This window comes from Panulirus ornatus, chromosome 18 (genome assembly GCF_036320965.1).
Source record: "Panulirus ornatus isolate Po-2019 chromosome 18, ASM3632096v1, whole genome shotgun sequence".
NCBI classification, from domain to species: domain Eukaryota; kingdom Metazoa; phylum Arthropoda; class Malacostraca; order Decapoda; family Palinuridae; genus Panulirus; species Panulirus ornatus.
The window spans coordinates 49,419,698-49,440,421 of NC_092241.1; the positions used below are offsets into that span (position 1 = coordinate 49,419,698).

The 20,724-nt window shown below is 33.5% G+C and overlaps 1 protein-coding gene across 4 annotated transcripts in view; it reads left to right on the plus strand.

Moving 5' to 3' along the window:
• Nucleotides 1-20,724, plus strand: part of spn-A (RAD51 recombinase homolog spn-A) — a 55,828-nt gene that overhangs the window by 32,828 nt on the left and 2,276 nt on the right. For all 4 annotated transcript variants that reach the window (XM_071673134.1, XM_071673136.1, XM_071673137.1 and 1 more), the window contains one exon: nt 19,515-19,636. In XM_071673134.1, the coding sequence (XP_071529235.1) occupies nt 19,515-19,636 (122 nt within the window). The remainder of the gene's footprint in view (nt 1-19,514; nt 19,637-20,724) is intronic.

Below are 20,724 nucleotides of genomic sequence, written 5' to 3' on the forward strand. Positions count from 1 at the left end.
GCTTAAATTTCTAAAATAAAATTTGTTTGAGCTGAAAAATATCCCCGAACAATTACTTGCACTTTTTTGTTTTTTCACAGAAAAATATAGTTGTTTTAAAATCTCATTATAAATGGTATTTTTCATGCTGAACACGAATCTTGAGTTGAAATCTCATTAGGTCATCTTTACGACATTATATTAAAGTGCTAAATGAAGTCAATTTCAAAATGAATTTCAAAGTATTCTCTATTTCCATCGTATTTACTGGGTATGTATCGGTAATGGAGAGCATTTTTCTTGCTGAACATGAATCTTGAGTTGAAATCTCATTTGGTCATCTTTACGACATTCTATTGAGGTGCTAAATGAAGTCAATTTCAAAATGAATTTCAAAGTATTCTCTGATTGTTTCCATCATATTTACTGGGCATGTATCGGTAATTGAGAGCATTATGGTATATTTCCCATGATTACTTCAAGTACAAAAGTGTTTCAATAGTTTTTCTTTTAGTTTTGAAAAAAAAAATTTTTCAGCTTAAAAATACCCAGAACTATTTATTACCTGCAATTTTTCTTATTTTTTTCAGAAAAATAGATTTTCTTTAAAACCTCATTATATTGAGTATTTTTAATGCTGAATACAAATATAGAGGTAAAGTGTCGTTTGGTCGTCATTACGACTTTTTATTAAGCTGTTAAATGAAATCAATTTCAAGATATTTTCTGTTCATTTGCATCATATTTTCTCAGTATGTATCTGTAAGTAAGACCATTATGATATATTTCCCTTGATTATTTCAAGTAATGAAGTGTTTGAATATGTTATGCTTCAATTTTGAAAGAATTTTTTTGAGCTGAAAAATATCCCTGAATAATTACTCGCACTTTTTAGTTTTTCACAGAAAAATATAGTTGTTTTAAGATCTTTTTATAATTGGTATTTTTCATGCTGAACATGAATCTGGAGTTGAAATATCGTTTGGTCGTATTTACGACTTTAGATTAAGGTGCTAAATAAAGTCAATTTCAGAGTATTCTCTGATTGTTTCCATCGTATTTAAAGGGCATGTATCGGTAATTGAGAGCATTATAGTATATTTCCCATGATTGCTTCAAGTATAGAAGTGTTTCAATGGGTTTTCTTTTAGCTTTGAAACAAAAAGGTTTTTCACCTTAAAAATACCCTGAACTATTACCTGCAATTTTTCTTATTTTTTTCAGAAAAATAGATTTTCTTTAAAACCTCATTATATTGAGTATTTTTAATGCTGAATATAAATATAGAGGTAAAATGTTGTTTGGTCGTCCTTACGACTTTTAATTAAGCTGTTAAATGAAATCAATTTCAAGATATTTTCTGTTCATTTGCATCATATTTTCTCAATATGTATCTGCAATTAAGATCATTATGATATATTTAACTTGATTATTTCAAGTAATGAAGTGTTTGAATATGCTATGCTTTAATTTAGAAAGAAGAATTTTTTTGAGCTGAAAAATATCCCTGAATAATTACTCGCACTTTTTAGTTTTTCACATAAAAATATAGTTGTTTTAAAATCTCATTATAATTGATATTTTTCATGCTGAACACGAATCTGGAATTGGAATATCGTTTGGTCGTATTTACGACTTTTGATTAAGGTGCTAAATGAAGTTAATTTCAGAGTATTCTCTGATTGTTTCCATCGCATTTAAAAAACATGTATCGGTAATTTAAAGCATTATGGTAAATTTCCCATGATTACTTGAAGTATAAAGTATTTCAATAGGTTTTCTTTTAGTTTTGAAACAAAAAGTTTTTTCAGCTAAGAAATACCGTGAACCTGCAATTTTTCTTATTTTTTTCAGAAAAATTGATTTTCTTTAAAACCTCATTATATTGAGTATTTTTAATGGTGAATACAAATATAGAGGTAAAATGTCGTTTGGTCGTCCTTACGACTTTTAATTAAGCTGTTAAATGAAATCAAATTCAAGATATTTTCTTGTCATTCGCATCATATTTTCTCAGTATATATCTATAACCAAGATCATTATGATATATTTCCCTTGATTATTTCAAGTATTGAAGTGGTTCAATATGTTATGCTTCAATTTTGAAAGAAGAATTTCTTCGAGCTGAAAAATATCCCCGAACAATTACTTGCACTTTTTTGTTTTTTCACAGAAAAATATAGTTGTTTTAAAATCTCATTATAATTGGTATTTTTCATGCTGAACACGAATCTTGAGTTGAAATCTCGTTTGGTCATCTTACGACCTTATATTAAGGTGCTAAATGAAGTCAATTTCAAAATGAATTTCAAAGTATTCTCTGATTGTTTCCATCGTATTTACTGGGTGTGTATCGGTAATGGAGAGCATTATGGTATATTTCCCATGATTACTTCAAGTATAGAAGTGTTTCAGTAGGTTTTCTTTTAGTTTTGAAACAAAAAGTTTTTTCAGCTAAAAAATACCCTGAACTATTACCTGCAATTTTTCTTATTTTTTTCAGAAAAATAGATTTTCTTTAAAACCTCATTATATTGAGTATTTTTAATGCTGAATACAAATCTAGAGGTAAAATGTTGTTTGGTCGTCCTTACGACTTTTAATTAAGCTGTTAAATGAAATCAATTTCAAGATATTTTCTGTTCTTTTGCATCATATTTTCTCAATATGTATCTGCAATTAAGATCATTATGATATATTTCCCTTGATTATTTCAAGTAATGAAGTGTTTGAATATGTTATGCTTCAATTTAGAAAGAAGAATTTTTTTGAGCTGAAAAATATCCCTGAATAATTAATCGCACTTTTTAGTTTTTCACAGAAAAATATAGTTGTTTTAAAATCACATTATAATTGATATTTTTCATGCTGAACACGAATCTGGAGTTGGAATATCGTTTGGTTGTATTTACGACATTAGATTAAGGTGCTAAATGAAGTCAATTTCAGAGTATTCTCTGATTGTTTCCATCGTATTTAAAGGGCATGTATCGGTAATTGAAAGCATTATGGTATATTTCCCATGATTACTTCAAGTATAGAAGTGTTTCAATAGGTTTTCTTTTAGTTTTGAAAGGAAAAGTTTTTTCAGCTAAAAAATACCCTGAACTATTACCTGCAATTCTTCTTATTTTTTTTCAGAAAAATAGATTTTCTTTAAAACCTCATTATATTGAGTATTTTTAATGGTGAATACAAATATAGAGGTAAAATGTCGTTTGGTCGTCCTTACGCCTCTGATTAAGCTGTTAAATGAAATGAAATTCAAGATATTTTCTTGTCATTCGCATCATATTTTCTCAGTATATATCTATAACCAAGATCATTATGATATATTTCCCTTGATTTTTTCAAGTATTGAAGTGGCTCAATATGTTATGCTTCAATTTTTAAAGAAGAATTACTTCGAGCTGAAAAATATCCCCGAATAATTACTTGCACTTTTTTGTTTTTTCACAGAAAAATATTATTATTTATTTTTTATTATACTTTGTCGCTGTCTCCCGCGTTTGCGAGGTAGCGCAAGGAAACAGACGAAAGAAATGGCCCAACCCCCCCATACACATGTATATACATACGTCCACCCACGCAAATATACATACCTACACAGCTTTCCATGGTTTACCCCAGACGCTTCACATGCCTTGATTCAATCCACTGACAGCACGTCAACCCCGGTATACCACATTGCTCCAATTCACTCTATTCCTTGCCCTCCTTTCACCCTCCTGCATGTTCAGGCCCCGATCACACAAAATCTTTTTCACTCCATCTTTCCACCTCCAATTTGGTCTCCCTCTTCTCCTCGTTCCCTCCACCTCCGACACATATATCCTTTTGGTCAATCTTTCCTCACTCATTCTCTCCATGTGCCCAAACCACTTCAAAACACCCTCTTCTGCTCTCTCAACCACGCTCTTTTTATTTCCACACATCTCTCTTACCCTTACGTTACTCACTCGATCAAACCACCTCACACCACACATTGTCCTCAAACATCTCATTTCCAGCACATCCATCCTCCTGCGCACAACTCTATCCATAGCCCACGCCTCGCAACCATACAACATTGTTGGAACCACTATTCCTTCAAACATACCCATTTTTGCTTTCCGAGATAATGTTCTCGACTTCCACACATTCTTCAAGGCCCCCAGAATTTTTCGCCCCCTCCCCCACCCTATGATCCACTTCCGCTTCCATGGTTCCATCCGCTGCCAGATCCACTCCCAGATATCTAAAACACTTCACTTCCTCCAGTTTTTCTCCATTCAAACTCACCTCCCAATTGACTTGACCCTCAACCCTACTGTACCTAATAACCTTGCTCTTATTCACATTTACTCTTAACTTTCTTCTTCCACACACTTTACCAAACTCAGTCACCAGCTTCTGCAGTTTCTCACATGAATCAGCCACCAGCGCTGTGTCATCAGCGAACAACAACTGACTCACTTCCCAAGCTCTCTCATCCCCAACAGACTTCATACTTGCCCCTCTTTCCAAAACTCTTGCATTTACCTCCCTAACAACCCCATCCATAAACAAATTAAACAACCATGGAGACATCACACACCCCTGCCGCAAACCTACATTCACTGAGAACCAATCACTTTCCTCTCTTCCTACACGTACACATGCCTTACATCCTCGATAAAAACTTTTCACTGCTTCTAACAACTTTCCTCCCACACCATATATTCTTAATACCTTGCACAGAGCATCTCTATCAACTCTATCATATGCCTTCTCCAGATCCATAAATGCTACATACAAATCTATTTGCTTTTCTAAGTATTTCTCACATACATTCTTCAAAGCAAACACCTGATCCACACATCCTCTACCACTTCTGAAACCACACTGCTGTTCCCCAATCTGATGCTCTGTACAGAAAAATATAGTTGTTTTAAAATCTCATTATAATTGGTATTATTCATGCTGAACACGAATCTTGAGTTGAAATCTCATTTGGTCATCTTACGACATTATATTAAGGTGCTAAATGAAGTCAATTTCAAAATGAATTTCAAAGTATTCTCTTATTGTTTCCATCGTATTTACTGCGTGTGTATCGGTAATGGAAAGCATTATGGTATATTTCCCATGATTACTTCAAGTATAGAAGTGTTTCAGTAGGTTTTCTTTTAGTTTTGAAACAAAAAGTTTTTTCAGGTAAAAAATACCCTGAACTATTACCTGCAATTTTTCTTATTTTTTTCAGAAAAATAGATTTTCTTTAAAACCTCATTATATTGAGTATTTTTAATGCTGAATACAAATCTAGAGGTAAAATGTTGTTTGGTCGTCCTTACGAATTTTAATTAAGCTGTTAAATGAAATCAATTTCAAGATATTTTCTGTTCTTTTGCATCATATTTTCTCAATATGTATCTGCCATTAAGATCATTATGATATATTTCCCTTAATTATTTCAAGTAATGAAGTGTTTGAATATGTTATGCTTCAATTTAGAAAGAATAATTTTTTTGAGCTGAAAAATATCCCTGAATAATTACTCGCACTTTTTAGTTTTTCACAGAAAAATATAGTTGTTTTAAAATCTCATTATAATTGATATTTTTCATGCTGAACACGAATCTGGAGTTGAAATATCGTTTGGTTATATTTACGACTTTAGATTAAGGTGCTAAATGAAGTCAATTTCAGAGTATTCTCTGATTGTTTCCATCGTATTTAAAGGTCATATATCGGTAATTGAAAGCATTATGGTATATTTCCCATGATTACTTCAAGTATAGAAGTGTTTCAATAGGTTTTCTTTTAGGTTTGAAACAAAAAGTTTTTTTCAGCTAAAAATTACAATTTTTCTTATTTTTTTCAGAAAAACAGATTTTCTTTAAAACCTCATTATATTGAGTATTTTTAATGGTGAATACAAATGTAGAGGTAAAATGTCGTTTGGTCATCCTTACGACTTTTAATTAAGCTGTTAAATGATATCAAATTCAAGATATTTTCTTGTCATTCGCATCATATTTTCTCAGTATATATCTATAACCAAGATCATTATGACATATTTCCCTTGATTTTTTCAAGTATTGAAGTGGTTCAATATGTTATGCTTCAATTTTTAAAGAAGAATTTGTTTGAGCTGAAAAATATCCCCGAACAATTGCTTGCACTTTTTTGTTTTTTCACAGAAAAATATAGTTGTTTTAAAATATCATTATAATTGGTATTTTTCATGCTGAACACGAATCTTGAGTTGAAATCTCATATGGTCATCTTAGGACATTATATTAAGGTGCTAAATGAAGTCAGTTTCAAAGCATTCTCTGATTTTTTCCATCGTATTTACTGGGTGTGTATCGGTAATGGAGAGCATTATGGTATATTTCCCATGATTACTTCAAGTATAGAAGTGTTTCAATAGGTTTTCTTTTAGTTTTGAAACAAAAAGTTTTTTCAGCTCAAAAATAACCTGCAATTTTTCTTATTTTTTTCAGAAAAATAGATTTTCTTTAAAACCTCATTATATTGAGTATTTTTAATGCTGAATACAAATCTAGAGGTAAAATGTTGTTTGGTCGTCCTTACGACTTTTAATTAAGCTGTTAAATGTAATCAATTTCCAGATATTTTCTGTTCTTTTCCATCATATTTTCTCAATATGTATCTGCAATTAAGATCATTATGATATATTTCCCTTGATTATTTCAAGTAATGAAGTGTTTGAATATGTTATGCTTCAATTTAAAAAGAAGAATTTTTTTGAGCTGAAAAATATCCCTGAATAATTACTCGCACTTTTTAGTTTTTCACAGAAAAATATAGTTGTTTTAAAATCTCATTATAATTGGCATTTTTCATGCTGAACACGAATCTGGAGTTGGAATATCGTTTGGTTGTATTTACGACATTAGATTAAAGTGCTAAATGAAATCAATTTCAGAGTATTCTCTGATTGTTTCCATTGTATTTAAAGAAAGCGACTAGAGGGGACGGGAGCGGGGGGCCAGAAATCCTCCCCTCCTTGTATTAACTTTCTAAAATGAGAAACAGAAGAAGGAGTCACGCGGGGAGTGCTCATCTTCCTCGAAGGCTCAGAGTGGGGTGCCTAAATGTGTGTGGATGTAACCAAGATGTGAAAAAAGGAGAGATAGGTAGTATGTTTGAGGAAAGGAACCTGGATGTTTTGGCTCTGAGTGAAACGAAGCTCAAGGGTAAAGGGGAAGAGTGGTTTGGGAATGTCTGGGGAGTAAAGTCAGGGGTTAGTGAGAGGACAAGAGCAAGGGAAGGAGTAGCAATACTCCTGAAACAGGAGTTGTGGGAGTATGTGATAGAGTGTAAGAAAGTAAATTCTCGATTAATATGGGTAAAACTGAAAGTTGATGGAGAGAGGTGGGTGATTATTGGTGCTTATGCACCTGGGCATGAGAAGAAAGATCAAGAGAGGCAAGTGTTTTGGGAGCAGCTGAATGAGTGTGTTAGTGGTTTTGATGCACGAGACCGGGTTATAGTGATGGGTGATTTGAATGCAAAGGTGAGTAATGTGGCAGTTGAGGGAATAATTGGTATAGATGGGGTGTTCAGTGTTGTAAATGGAAATGGTGAAGAGCTTGTAGATTTATGTGCTGAAAAAGGACTGATGATTGGGAATACCTGGTTTAAAAAGCGAGATATACATAAGTATACTTATGTAAGTAGGAGAGATGGCCAGAGAGCGTTATTGGATTACGTGTTAATTGACAGGCGTGCGAAAGAGAGACTTTTGGATGTTAATGTGCTGAGAGGTGCAACTGGAGGGATGTCTGATCATTATCTTGTGGAGGCTAAGGTGAAGATTTGTATGGGTTTTCAGAAAAGAAGAGTGAATGTTGGGGTGAAGAGGGTGGTGAGAGTAAGTGAGCTTGAGAAGGAGACCTGTGTGAGGAAGTACCAGGAGAGACTGAGTACAGAATGGAAAAAGGTGAGAACAATGGAAGTAAGGGGAGTGGGGGAGGAATGGGATGTATTTAGGGAATCAGTGATGGATTGCGCAAAAGATGCTTGTGGCATGAGAAGAGTGGGAGGTGGGTTGATTAGAAAGGGTAGTGAGTGGTGGGATGAAGAAGTAAGAGTATTAGTGAAAGAGAAGAGAGAGGCATTTGGACGATTTTTGCAGGGATGCAATTGAGTGGGAGATGTATAAAAGAAAGAGACAGGAGGTCAAGAGAAAGGTGCAAGAGGTGAAAAAAAGGGCAAATGAGAGTTGGGGTGAGAGAGTATCATTAAATTTTAGGGAGAATAAAAAGATGTTCTGGAAGGAGGTAAATAAAGTGCGTAAGACAAGGGAGCAAATGGGAACTTCAGTGAAGGGCGCAAATGGGGAGGTGATAACAAGTAGTGGTGATGTGAGAAGGAGATGGAGTGAGTATTTCGAAGGTTTGTTGAATGTGTTTGATGATAGAGTGGCAGATATAGGGTGTTTTGGTCAAGGTGGTGTGCAAAGTGAGAGGGTTAGGGAAAATGATTTGGTAAACAGAGAAGAGGTAGTGAAAGCTTTGCGGAAGATGAAAGCCGGCAAGGCAGCAGGTTTGGATGGTATTGCAGTGGAATTTATTAAAAAAGGGGGTGACTGTATTGTTGACTGGTTGGTAAGGTTATTTAATGTATGTATGACTCATGGTGAGGTGCCTGAGGATTGGCGGAATGCGTGCATAATGCCATTGTACAAAGGCAAAGGGGATAAGAGTGAGTGCTCAAATTACAGAGGTATAAGTTTGTTGAGTATTCCTGGTAAATTATATGGGAGGGTATTGATTGAGAGGGTGAAGGCATGTACAGAGCATCAGATTGGGGAAGAGCAGTGTGGTTTCAGAAGTGGTAGAGGATATGTGGATCAGGTGTTTGCTTTGAAGAATGTATGTGAGAAATACTTAGAAAAGCAAATGGATTTGTATGTAGCATTTATGGATCTGGAGAAGGCATATGATAGAGTTGATAGAGATGCTCTGTGGAAGGAATTAAGAATATATGGTGTGGGAGGAAAGTTGTTAGAAGCAGTGAAAAGTTTTTATCGAGGATGTAAGGCATGTGTACGTGTAGGAAGAGAGGAAAGTGATTGGTTCTCAGTGAATGTAGGTTTGCGGCAGGGGTGTGTGATGTCTCCATGGTTGTTTAATTTGTTTATGGATGGGGTTGTTAGGGAGGTAAATGCAAGAGTTTTGGAAAGAGGGGCAAGTATGAAGTCTGTTGGGGATGAGAGAGCTAGGGAAGTGAGTCAGTTGTTGTTCGCTGATGACACAGCGCTGGTGGCTGATTCATGTGAGAAACTGCAGAAGCTGGTGACTGAGTTTGGTAAAGTGTGTGGAAGAAGAAAGTTAAGAGTAAATGTGAATAAGAGCAAGGTTATTAGGTACAGTAGGGTTGAGGGTCAAGTCAATTGGGAGGTGAGTTTGAATGGAGAAAAACTGGAGGAAGTGAAATGTTTTAGATATCTGGGAGTGGATCTGGCAGCGGATGGAACCATGGAAGCGGAAGTGGATCATAGGGTGGGGGAGGGGGCGAAAATTCTGGGGGCCTTGAAGAATGTGTGGAAGTCGAGAACATTATCTCGGAAAGCAAAAATGGGTATGTTTGAAGGAATAGTGGTTCCAACAATGTTGTATGGTTGCGAGGCGTGTGCTATGGATAGAGTTGTGCGCAGGAGGATGGATGTGCTGGAAATGAGATGTTTGAGGACAATGTGTGGTGTGAGGTGGTTTGATCGAGTTAGTAACGTAAGGGTAAGAGAGATGTGTGGAAATAAAAAGAGCGTGGTTGAGAGAGCAGAAGAGGGTGTTTTGAAGTGGTTTGGGCACATGGAGAGGATGAGTGAGGAAAGATTGACCAAGAGGATATATATGTCGGAGGTGGAGGGAACAAGGAGAAGAGGGAGACCAAATTGGAGGTGGAAAGATAGAGTGAAAAGGATTTTGTGTGATCGGGGCCTGAACATGCAGGATGGTGAAAGGAGGGCAAGGAATAGAGTGAATTGGAGCGATGTGGTATACCGGGGCTGACGTGCTGTTCGTGGATTGAATCAAGGCATGTGAAGCGTCTGGGGTAAACCATGGAAAGCTGTGTAGGTATGTATATTTGCGTATGTGGACGTATGTATATACATGTGTATGGGGGGGGTTTGGCCATTTCTTTCGTCTGTTTCCTTGCGCTACCTCGCAAACGCGGGAGACAGCGACAAAGTATATAAAAAAAAAAAAATTGGTAATTGAAAGCATTATGGTATATTTCCCATGATTACTTCAAGTAAAGAAGTGTTTCAATAGGTTTTCTTTTAGTTTTGAAAGAAAATGTTTTTTCAGCTAAAAAATAACCTGAACCTGCAATTCTTCTTATTTTTTTCAGAAAAATAGATTTTCTTTAAAACCTCATTATATTGAGTAATTTTAATGGTGAATACAAATATAGAGGTAAAATGTCGTTTGGTCGTCCTTACGACTTTTGATTAAGCTGTTAAATGAAATCAAATTCAAGATATTTTCTGTTCATTCGCATCATATTTTCTCAGTATATATCTATAACCAAGATCATTATGATATATTTCCCTTAATTTTTTCAAGTATTGAAGTGGTTCAATATGTTATGCTTCAGTTTTTAAAGAAGAATTACTTCGAGCTGAAGAATATCCCCGAATAATTACTTGCACTTTTTTCTTTTTTCACAGAAAAATATATTTGTTTTAAAATCTCATTATAATTGGTATTTTTTATGCTGAACACGAATATTGAGTTGAAATCTCATTTGGTCATCTTACGACATTATATTAAGGTGCTAAATGAAGTCAATTTCAAAATGAATTTCAAAGTATTCTCTTATTGTTTCCATCGTATTTACTGGGAGTGTATCGGTCATGGAAAGCATTATGGTATATTTCCCATGATTACTTCAAGTATAGAAGTGTTTCAGTAGGTTTTCTTTTAGTTTTGAAACAAAAAGTTTTTTCAGGTAAAAAATACCCTGAACTATTACCTGCAATTTTTCTTATTTTTTTCAGAAAAATAGATTTTCTTTAAAACCTCATTATATTGAGTATTTTTAATGCTGAATACAAATCTAGAGGTAAAATGTTGTTTGGTCGTCCTTACGACTTTTAATTAAGCTGTTAAATGAAATCAATTTCAAGATATTTTCTGTTCTTTTGCATCATATTTTCTCAATATGTATCTGCAATTAAGATCATTATGATATATTTCCCTTGATTATTTCAAATAATGAAGTGTTTGAATATGTTATGCTTCAATTTAGAAAGAAGAATTTTTTTGAGCTGAAAAATATCCCTGAATAATTACTCGCACTTTTTAGTTTTTCACAGAAAATATAGTTATTTTAAAATCTCATTATAATTGGCATTTGTCATGCTGACCACGAATCTGGAGTTGGAATATCGTTTGGTTGTATTTACGACATTAGATTAAGGTGCTAAATTAAGTCAGAGTATTCTCTGATTGTTTCCATCGTATTTAAAGGGCATGTATCGGTAATTGAAAGCATTATGGTATATTTCCCATGATTGCTTCAAGCATAGAAGTGTTTCAATAGGTTTTCTTTTAGTCTTGAAAGAAAAAGTTTTTTCAGCTAAAAAATACCCTGAACTATTTTTTTTTTTTTTTTTCATACTTTGTCGCTGTCTCCCGCGTTTGCGAGGTAGCGCAAGGAAACAGACGAAAGAAATGGCCCAACCCCCCCATACACATGTACATACACACGTCCACACACGCAAATATACATACCTACACAGCTTTCCATGGTTTACCCTGACGCTTCACATGCCTTGATTCAATCCACTGACAGCACGCCAACCCCTGTATACCACATCGCTCCAATTCACTCTATTCCTTGCCCTCCTTTCACCCTCCTGCATGTTCAGGCCCCGATCACACAAAATCCTTTTCACTCCATCTTTCCACCTCCAATTTGGTCTCCCTCTTCTCCTCGTTCCCTCCACCTCCGACACATATATCCTCTTGGTCAATCTTTCCTCACTCATTCTCTCCATGTGCCCAAACCATTTCAAAACACCCTCTTCTGCTCTCTCAACCACGCTCTTTTTATTTCCACACATCTCTCTTACCCTTACGTTACTTACTCGATCAAACCACCTCACACCACACATTGTCCTCAAACATCTCATTTCCAGCACATCCATCCTCCTGCGCACAACTCTATCCATAGCCCACGCCTCGCAACCATACAACATTGTTGGAACTACTATTTCTTCAAACATACCCATTTTTGCTTTCCGGGATAATGTTCTCGACTTCCACATATTTTTCAAGGCTCCCAAAATTTTCGCCCCCTCCCCCACCCTATGATCCACTTCCGCTTCCATGGTTCCATCCGCTGACAGATCCACTCCCAGATATCTAAAACACTTCACTTCCTCCAGTTTTTCTCCATTCAAACTCACCTCCCAGTTGACTTGACCCTCAACCCTACTGTACCTAATAACCTTGCTCTTATTCACATTTACTCTTAACTTTCTTCTTCCACACACTTTACCAAAGTCCGTCACCAGCTTCTGCAGTTTCTCACATGAATCCGCCACCAGCGCTGTATCATCAGCGAACAACAACTGACTCACTTCCCAAGCTCTCTCATCCCCAACAGACTTCATACTTGCCCCTCTTTCCAAGACTCTTGCATTTACCTCCCTAACAACCCCATCCATAAACAAATTAAACAACCATGGAGACATCACACACCCCTGCCGCAAACCTACATTCACTGAGAACCAATCACTTTCCTCTCTTCCTACACGTACACATGCCTTACATCCTCGATAAAAACTTTTCACTGCTTCTAACAACTTGCCTCCCACACCATATATTCTTAATACCTTCCACAGAGCATCTCTATCAACTCTATCATATGCCTTCTCCAGATCCATGAACTATTTATTACCTGCAATTCTTTTTATTTTTTTTCAGAAAAATAGATTTTCTTTAAAACCTCATTATATTGAGTATTTTTAATGGTGAATACAAATATAGAGGTAAAATGTCGTTTGGTCGTCCTGACGACTTTTGAGTAAGCTGTTAAATGAAATCAAATTCAAGATATTTTCTGTTCATTCGCATCATATTTTCTCAGTATATATCTATAACCAAGATCATTATGATATATTTCCCTTGATTTTTTCAAGTATTGAAGTGGTTCAATATGTTATGCTTCAATTTTTAAAGAAGAATTTGTTCGAGTTGAAAAATATTCCCGAACAATTACTTTCACTTTTTTGTTTTTTCACAGAAAAATATAGTTGTTTTAAAATCTCATTATAATTGGTATTTTTCATGCTGAACACGAATCTTGAGTTGAAATCTCGTTTGGTCATCTTACGACCTTATATTAAGGTGCTAAATGAAGTCAATTTTAAAATGAATTTCAAAGTATTCTCTTATTGTTTCCATCGTATTTACTGGGTGTGTATCAGTAATGGAAAGCATTATGGTATATTTCCCATGATTACTTCAAGTATAGAAGTGTTTCATTAGGTTTTCTTTTAGTTTTGAAATAAAAAGTTTTTCAGGTCAAAAATACCCTGAACTATTACCTGTAATTTTTCTTATTTTTTTCAGAAAAATAGATTTTCTTTAAAACCTCATTATATTGAGTATTTTTAATGCTGAATACAAATCTAGAGGTAAAATGTAGTTTGGTCGTCCCTACGACTTTTAATTAAGTTGTTAAAGGAAATCAATTTTAAGATATTTTCTGCTCTTTTGCATCATATTTTCTCAATATGTATCTGCGATTAAGATCATTATGATATATTTCCGTTGATTATTTCAAGTAATGAAGTGTTTGAATATTTTATGCTTCAATTTAGAAAGAATAATTTTTTTGAGCTGAAAAATATCCATGAATAATTACTCGCACTTTTTAGTTTTTCACAGAAAAATATAGTTGTTTTAAAATCTCATTATGATTGGCATTTTTCATGCTGAACACGAATCTGGAGTTGAAATATCGTTTGGTCGTATTTACGACTTTAGATTAAGGTGCTAAATGAAGTCAATTTCAGAGTATTCTCTGATTGTTTCCCTCGTATTTAAAGGGCATGTATCGGTAACGGAAAGCATTATGGTATATTTCCCATGATTACTTCAAGTATAGAAGTGTATCAATAGGTTTTCAGTTAGTTTTGAAACAAAAAGTTTTTTCAGCTAAAAAATACCCTGAACTATTACCTGCAATTCTTATTTTTTTCAGAAAAATAGATTTTCTTTAAAACCTCATTATATTGAGTATTTTTAATGGTGAATACAAATATAGAGGTAAAATGTCGTTTGGTCGTCCCTACGACTTTTGATTAAGCTGTTAAATGAAATGAAATTCAAGATATTTTCTGGCCATTCGCATCATATTTTCTCAGTATATATATCTGTAACCAAGATCATTATGATATATTTCCCTTGATTTTTTCCAGTATTGAAGTGGTTCAATATGTTATGCTTCAATTTTTAAAGAAGAATTTCTTCGATCTGAAAAATATCCCCGAACAATTACTTGCACTTTTTTTGTTTTTCACAAAAAAATATAGTTGTTTTAAAATCTCATTATAATTGGTATTTTTCATGCTGAACACGAATCTGGAGTTGAAATCTCATTTGGTCATCTTACGACATTATATTAAGGTGCTAAATGAAGTCAATTTCAAAGTATTCTCTGATTGTTTCCATCGTATTTACTGGGTATGTATTGGTAATGGAGAGCATTATGGTATATTTCCTATGATTACATCAAGTATAGAAGTGTGTCAATAGGTTTTCTTTTAGTTTTGAAACAAAAAGTTTTTCCAGCTAAAAAATACCCTGAACTATTACCTGCAATTTTTCTTATTTTTTTCAGAAAAATATATTTCCTTTAAAACCTCATTATATTGAGTATTTTTAATGCTGAATACAAATCTAGAGGTAAAATGTCGCTCGGTCGTCCTTACGACTTTTAATTAAGCTGTTAAATGAAATCAAATTCAAGATATTTTCTGTTTCGCATCATATTTTCTCAGTATATATCTATAACCAAGATCATTATGATATATTTCCCTTGATTATTTCAATTATGGAAGTGGTTCAATATGTTATACTTCAATTTTTAAAGAAGAATTTGTTTGAGCTGAAAAATATCCCTGAACTATTACTTGCACTTCTATGTTTTTTCACAGAATAATATAGTTGTTTTAAAATCTTATTATAATCAGTATTTTTCTTGCTGAGTATGCATTTTGAGTTGAAATATCATTTGGTCGTCTTTACAACTTTAGATTAAGGTGCTAAATGAAGTAAATTTCAGAGTATTCTCTGATTGTTTCCATCGTATTTAAGGGGCATGTATCGGTAATTGAGAGCATTATGGTATATTTCCCATGATTACTTCAAGTATAGAAGTGTTTCAATAGGTTTTCTTTTAGTTTTGAAACAAAAAGTTTTTTCAGCTAAAAAATACCCTGAACTATTTTTCTTATTTTTTTCAGAAAAATAGATTTTCTTTAAAACCTCATTATATTGAGTATTTTCAATGCTTAATACAAATATAGAGGTAAAATGTCATTTGGTCGTTCTTACAACTTTTAATTAAGCTGTTAAATGAAATCAAATTCAAGATCTTATCTGTTCATTCACATCATATTTTCTCAGTATATATCTATAACCAAGATCATTATGATATATTTCCCTTGTTTATTTCAAGTATTGAAGTAGTTCAATATGTTATGCTTCAATTTTTAAAGAAGAATTTGTTCGAGCTGAAAAATATTCGCGAACAATTACTTGTACTTTTTTGTTTTTTCACAGAAAAATATAGTTGTTTTAAAATCTCATTATAATTGGTATTTTTCATGCTGAACACGAATCTTGAGTTGAAATCTCATTTGTTCGTCTTTACAAAATTATATTAAGGTGCTAAAAAAGTCAATTTCAAAATTAATTTCAAAGTATTCTCTGATTGTCTCCATCATATTTACTGGGTATGTATCGGTAATTGAGAGCATTATGGTATATTTCCCATGATTACTTCAAGTATAGAAGTGTTTCAATAGGTTTTCTTTTAGTTTTGAAACAAAAAGTTTTTTCAGCTAAAAAATATCCTGAACTATTACCTGCAATTATTCTTATTTTTTTCAGAAAGATAGATGTTCTTTAAAACCTCATTATATTGAGTATTTTCAATGCTTAATACAAATATAGAGGTAAAATGTCGTTTGGTCGTCCTTACAACTTTTAATTAAGCTGTTAAATGAAATCAATTTCAAGATATTTTCTGTTCATTCGCACCATATTTTCTCAGTATATATCTATAACCAAGATCATTATGATATATTTCCCTTGATTATTTCAAGTATTGAAGTGGTTCAATATGTTATTCTTCTCTTTTAAAGAAGAATTTGTTCGAGTTTAAAAATATCCCCGAATAATTACTTGCACTTCGTTTTTTCACAGAAAAATATATTTTGTTTAAAATCTCATTGTAATTGGTAGTTCTCATGCTGAACACGAATCTTGAGTTGAAATCTCATTTGGTCGTATTTACGACTTTATATTAAGGTGCTAAATGAAGTCAATTTCAAAGTATTCTCTGATTGTTTCCATCGTTTTAGTAGGTTTTCTTTCAGTTTTAAAATGAAAAAAAAATTTAGCTAAGAAATAAATACCCTGCAATATTTCTTGTTTTTGTCAGAGAAATAGATTTTCTTTAAAACCTCTTTATATTGAGTATTTTTAATGCTGAATACAAATATAGAGATAAAATGTCGTTTGGTTGTCCTTACGACTTTTAATTAAGCTGTTAAACGAAGTCATTTTCAAGATATTTTCTGTTCATTCGCATCATATTTTCTCAGTATGTGTCTGTAACGAAGATCATTGTGATATATTTCCCTTGATTATTTCAAGTATTGAAGTGTTTGAATATTTTATGCTTTAATTTTGAAATGAGATTTCTTTTGAGCTGAAAATAACCCTGAACAATTACTTGTACGTCTTTGTTGTTTTACAGAAAAATATATATCTTTTAAGATCTCATTGTAAGTGGTATTTTTCGTGGTGAACTTGAGTCTGGTGTTAGAAATCTCGTTTGGTCATATTTCCATCGTATTTATTGGGTATATATCAGTAACTGAGACCATTATTATACTTTTTCCATGATTGTTTCAGGTAAAGAAGTGTTTGTATATGATATGTTCCATTTTTTAATTTAAGGGTTTTTAAGCTGAAAAATAAATTTCTTTTAAAACATCATTATAGTGAGTATTTTTCATGCTGAATACAAATCTAGGGTTAAAATGTTGTTTGGTCCTCACAACTTTTAATTACACTGTTAAATGAAGTCAATTTCAAAGTATCACAATCTCACTAATTATTTTAAGTGTAGAAGTGTTTGAATTTTTTGTTAAATTTTGAGAAAAAGTTTTTTGTGCTGAAATTCTCCCTGAACTATTACCAGCAACTTTTTGTATTTTTCTCAGAAAAATAGATTTAGTTTAAAATCTCATTATAAAGAATATTTTTCATGCTAAATACAAATCTTCAGTTAAGATATAGTTTCCCTGTCATTATGGATGTGCTGGAAATGAGATGTTTGAGGACAATGTGTGGTGTGAGGTGGTTTGATCGAGTAAGTAACGTAAGGGTAAGAGAGATGTGTGGAAATAAAAAGAGCGTGGTTGAGAGAGCAGAAGAGGGTGTTTTGAAGTGGTTTGGGCACATGGAGACAATGAGTGAGGAAAGATTGACCAAGAGGATATATGTGTCGGAGGTGGAGGGAACGAGGAGAAGAGGGAGACCAAATTGGAGGTGGAAAGATGGAGTGAAAAAGATTTTGTGTGATCGGGGCCTGAACATGCAGGAGGGTGAAAGGAGGGCAAGGAATAGAGTGAATTGGAGCGATGTGGTATACCAGGGTTGACGTGCTGTCAGTGGATTGAATCAAGGCATGTGAAGCGTCTGGGGTAAACCATGGAAAGCTGTGTGGGTATGTATATTTGCGTGTGTGGAAGTATGTATATACATGTGTATGGGGGTGGGTTGGGTCATTTCTCTCGTCTGTTTCCTTGCGCTACCTCGCAAACGCGGGAGACAGCGACAAAAAAAAAAAAAAATGAATTCAATTTCAAAGTATTATCTGATTGTTCCCATCGTATTTAATGGGTATGTATCAGTAACTTAGAGCATTATGATATATTTTCCATGATTATTTCAAGTACAGAAGTGTTTGAATATGTTACGTTTCAGTTTTGAAATAGTTTTTTGAGCTGAAAAATATCCTGTTATTATGTGCAGCTTTTCATATTTTTCTCAAAATAATAGATTTCCTGTAATGCCTCATTATAAGGAGTATTTTTCATGCTGAATACAAATCTTGGGTTGAAATATTGTTAGGTCATCCTTATGACTGAATGAAACTTAGATGAAGTCAATTTCAAAGTATTTTCTGATCATTTTTACCTCATGAGTATTGGGTATGTTTGAGTAACTGAGAGCATTATGATATATTTTCCATGATTATTTTAGGTATGTAATTGTTTGAATATATTGTTTCAATTTTGAAATAAACGTTTTTTGAGCTGAAAAACACCCTGCACTTTTTTATTTTCTCAGAAAAATAGATTTCCTTTAAAACCTCTTCATAAGGAGTATTTTTCATGCTGACTACAAATCTTGGGTTAAAGTATATTTTGGTCGTCTTTACAACTTTTGATTAATGTTAATTTCAATTTCAGTGTATTATCTGGGTGTGTATAGGTATATGATATAATTCCCATGATTATTTCAAGTATAGAATTGTTTGAATATGTTAAGTTTCAATTTTGAAATTTAAAGATTATTTGAGCAGAAAAATACCTACAATTTTTCATATTTTTTTGGAGATATAGATTTCCTTTAAAACCTCATTAGAAGGAGTATTTTCACGCTGAATGCATATCTTGATGTGAAATATAGTTTGATCATCATTATGACTTTTAATTATGCTATTAAATGAAGTCAATTTCAAAGTATTATCTGATCATTTGCATCGTATTTTCTGGGTATGTATCAGTAACCTAGAGCATTATGATATATTCTCCTTGATTATTTCAAGTATAAATGTGTTTGAATTTGTTATGTTTCAGTTTTTGAATTAAGAAATTTTTGAGTTGAAAAATACCCTATAGTATCATTACCAGCAAAATTTTTATTTCTTGTAGAAAATATTTTTCTTTAAAACCTCATTATGAGGCCTTTTCTTCATCTACTTCTGTTGTTACATTAAGATAGTTAATGGCGGGCAAGTATGAAAGAAAGAATAGTGATTATAATTATACTATTAGTAGTATTATTGATAATCACCATCATTATATTAGTTAGGATAATAAGAATGTTACTAATAATGATGATAATCATATTAGTAAAAATAATAATAAGGATATTACACTGTATTACCTTTGATATAGCTCCAAGTGTATAATGTTTTGTCCTAAGAAACATTCTTTTGAAATGGGCTGTTATTAGATATGTATAGTTTACACTCTCAAGAACGTTTTTTTTCCTCTTCAGTTTGGTGTTGCAGTAGTAATAACAAACCAAGTGGTCGCACAGGTAGATGGAGCAGCCATGTTTGCAGCAGACCCTAAAAAACCCATTGGAGGTAACATCATGGCACATGCCTCTACCACAAGGTAAAATTTATCAATATTGTCATCTAAGGTAGTGAAGTGTGCCCTGTTAGCTTTTCTTAATGTCTTCAGTATTTCTCTTGATAATACCCTCAGCTGCCACATATTCTCACATTTAAATCTCCCATCACCAATACCTGATCTCTTTCATCAAAACTGCTAACAAACTCACTCAGCTACTCCCAAAATGCTTGCCTCTCATCATCTTTCTTTTCATATCCAGGTGCATAAACACTAATAATCGTCCATCTTTCATACTTCACTTTCATTTTTATCCACATTATTCCAGAGTTCAGGCCCTTACATTCTTTTACACATTCTCATAGATCTGGCTTCAGCAGAAGTGCAACCGCTTCCTTAGCTTTTGCCTTACACCAACCCTTGACTTTACCTTTAAGATGTTCCCAAACCATTCTTCAATGGTTTGCACTCTCAAGAACATTCACCCAGACCCAGAAAATCCAGATTCTTTTCTTCAATTTTGCTGCCTGTCTCCTTTAAAGTCATCTTGGATACATTCATGCACATCCATACACTCCACTGTGAACCTTTGAGGAGGATGAGCACTACTCGCTTGGCTCCTTCTGTTCCATCTTTTAGAAGCTGGAATAAAAGGGGGTTAGTGTTCCAGCCCCCATTGCCACCCCTCTTAGTTGCCTTTTATGGTACGATTCACCGGGAATATTAATGGATGATAATTTGCAAAGGGGATGCAACCTAAATAAGACACAACAAAGATTCACAGGAAAGAGTGTGGCAGAAGATCTTCAAAACTTTGATGTTATAGTGAGCACAGGCTTAGAGAAAGGAGGTGGGTAGTTAGATTAGATGTTCTTGGACTGGCAGAAAGCTTTTGACATTGTTCTCAACAAATGCAATTAAAAAATTAATATGTAGTTATAGGCAGACATAAATTTACTAGTAATTACTTCACTAACAGATCGCTTTTATAGGACTTGTAGGTGTGCACATTTTCTTTTATGTGACACTTCATACCCACCTTGGATTGGATACCCTCATGCAAATGAATTTTGAATGAGTTTTTTACCCTTTTTAGACTACTGTACACTTGCAATTTTGAATGTAAAGTA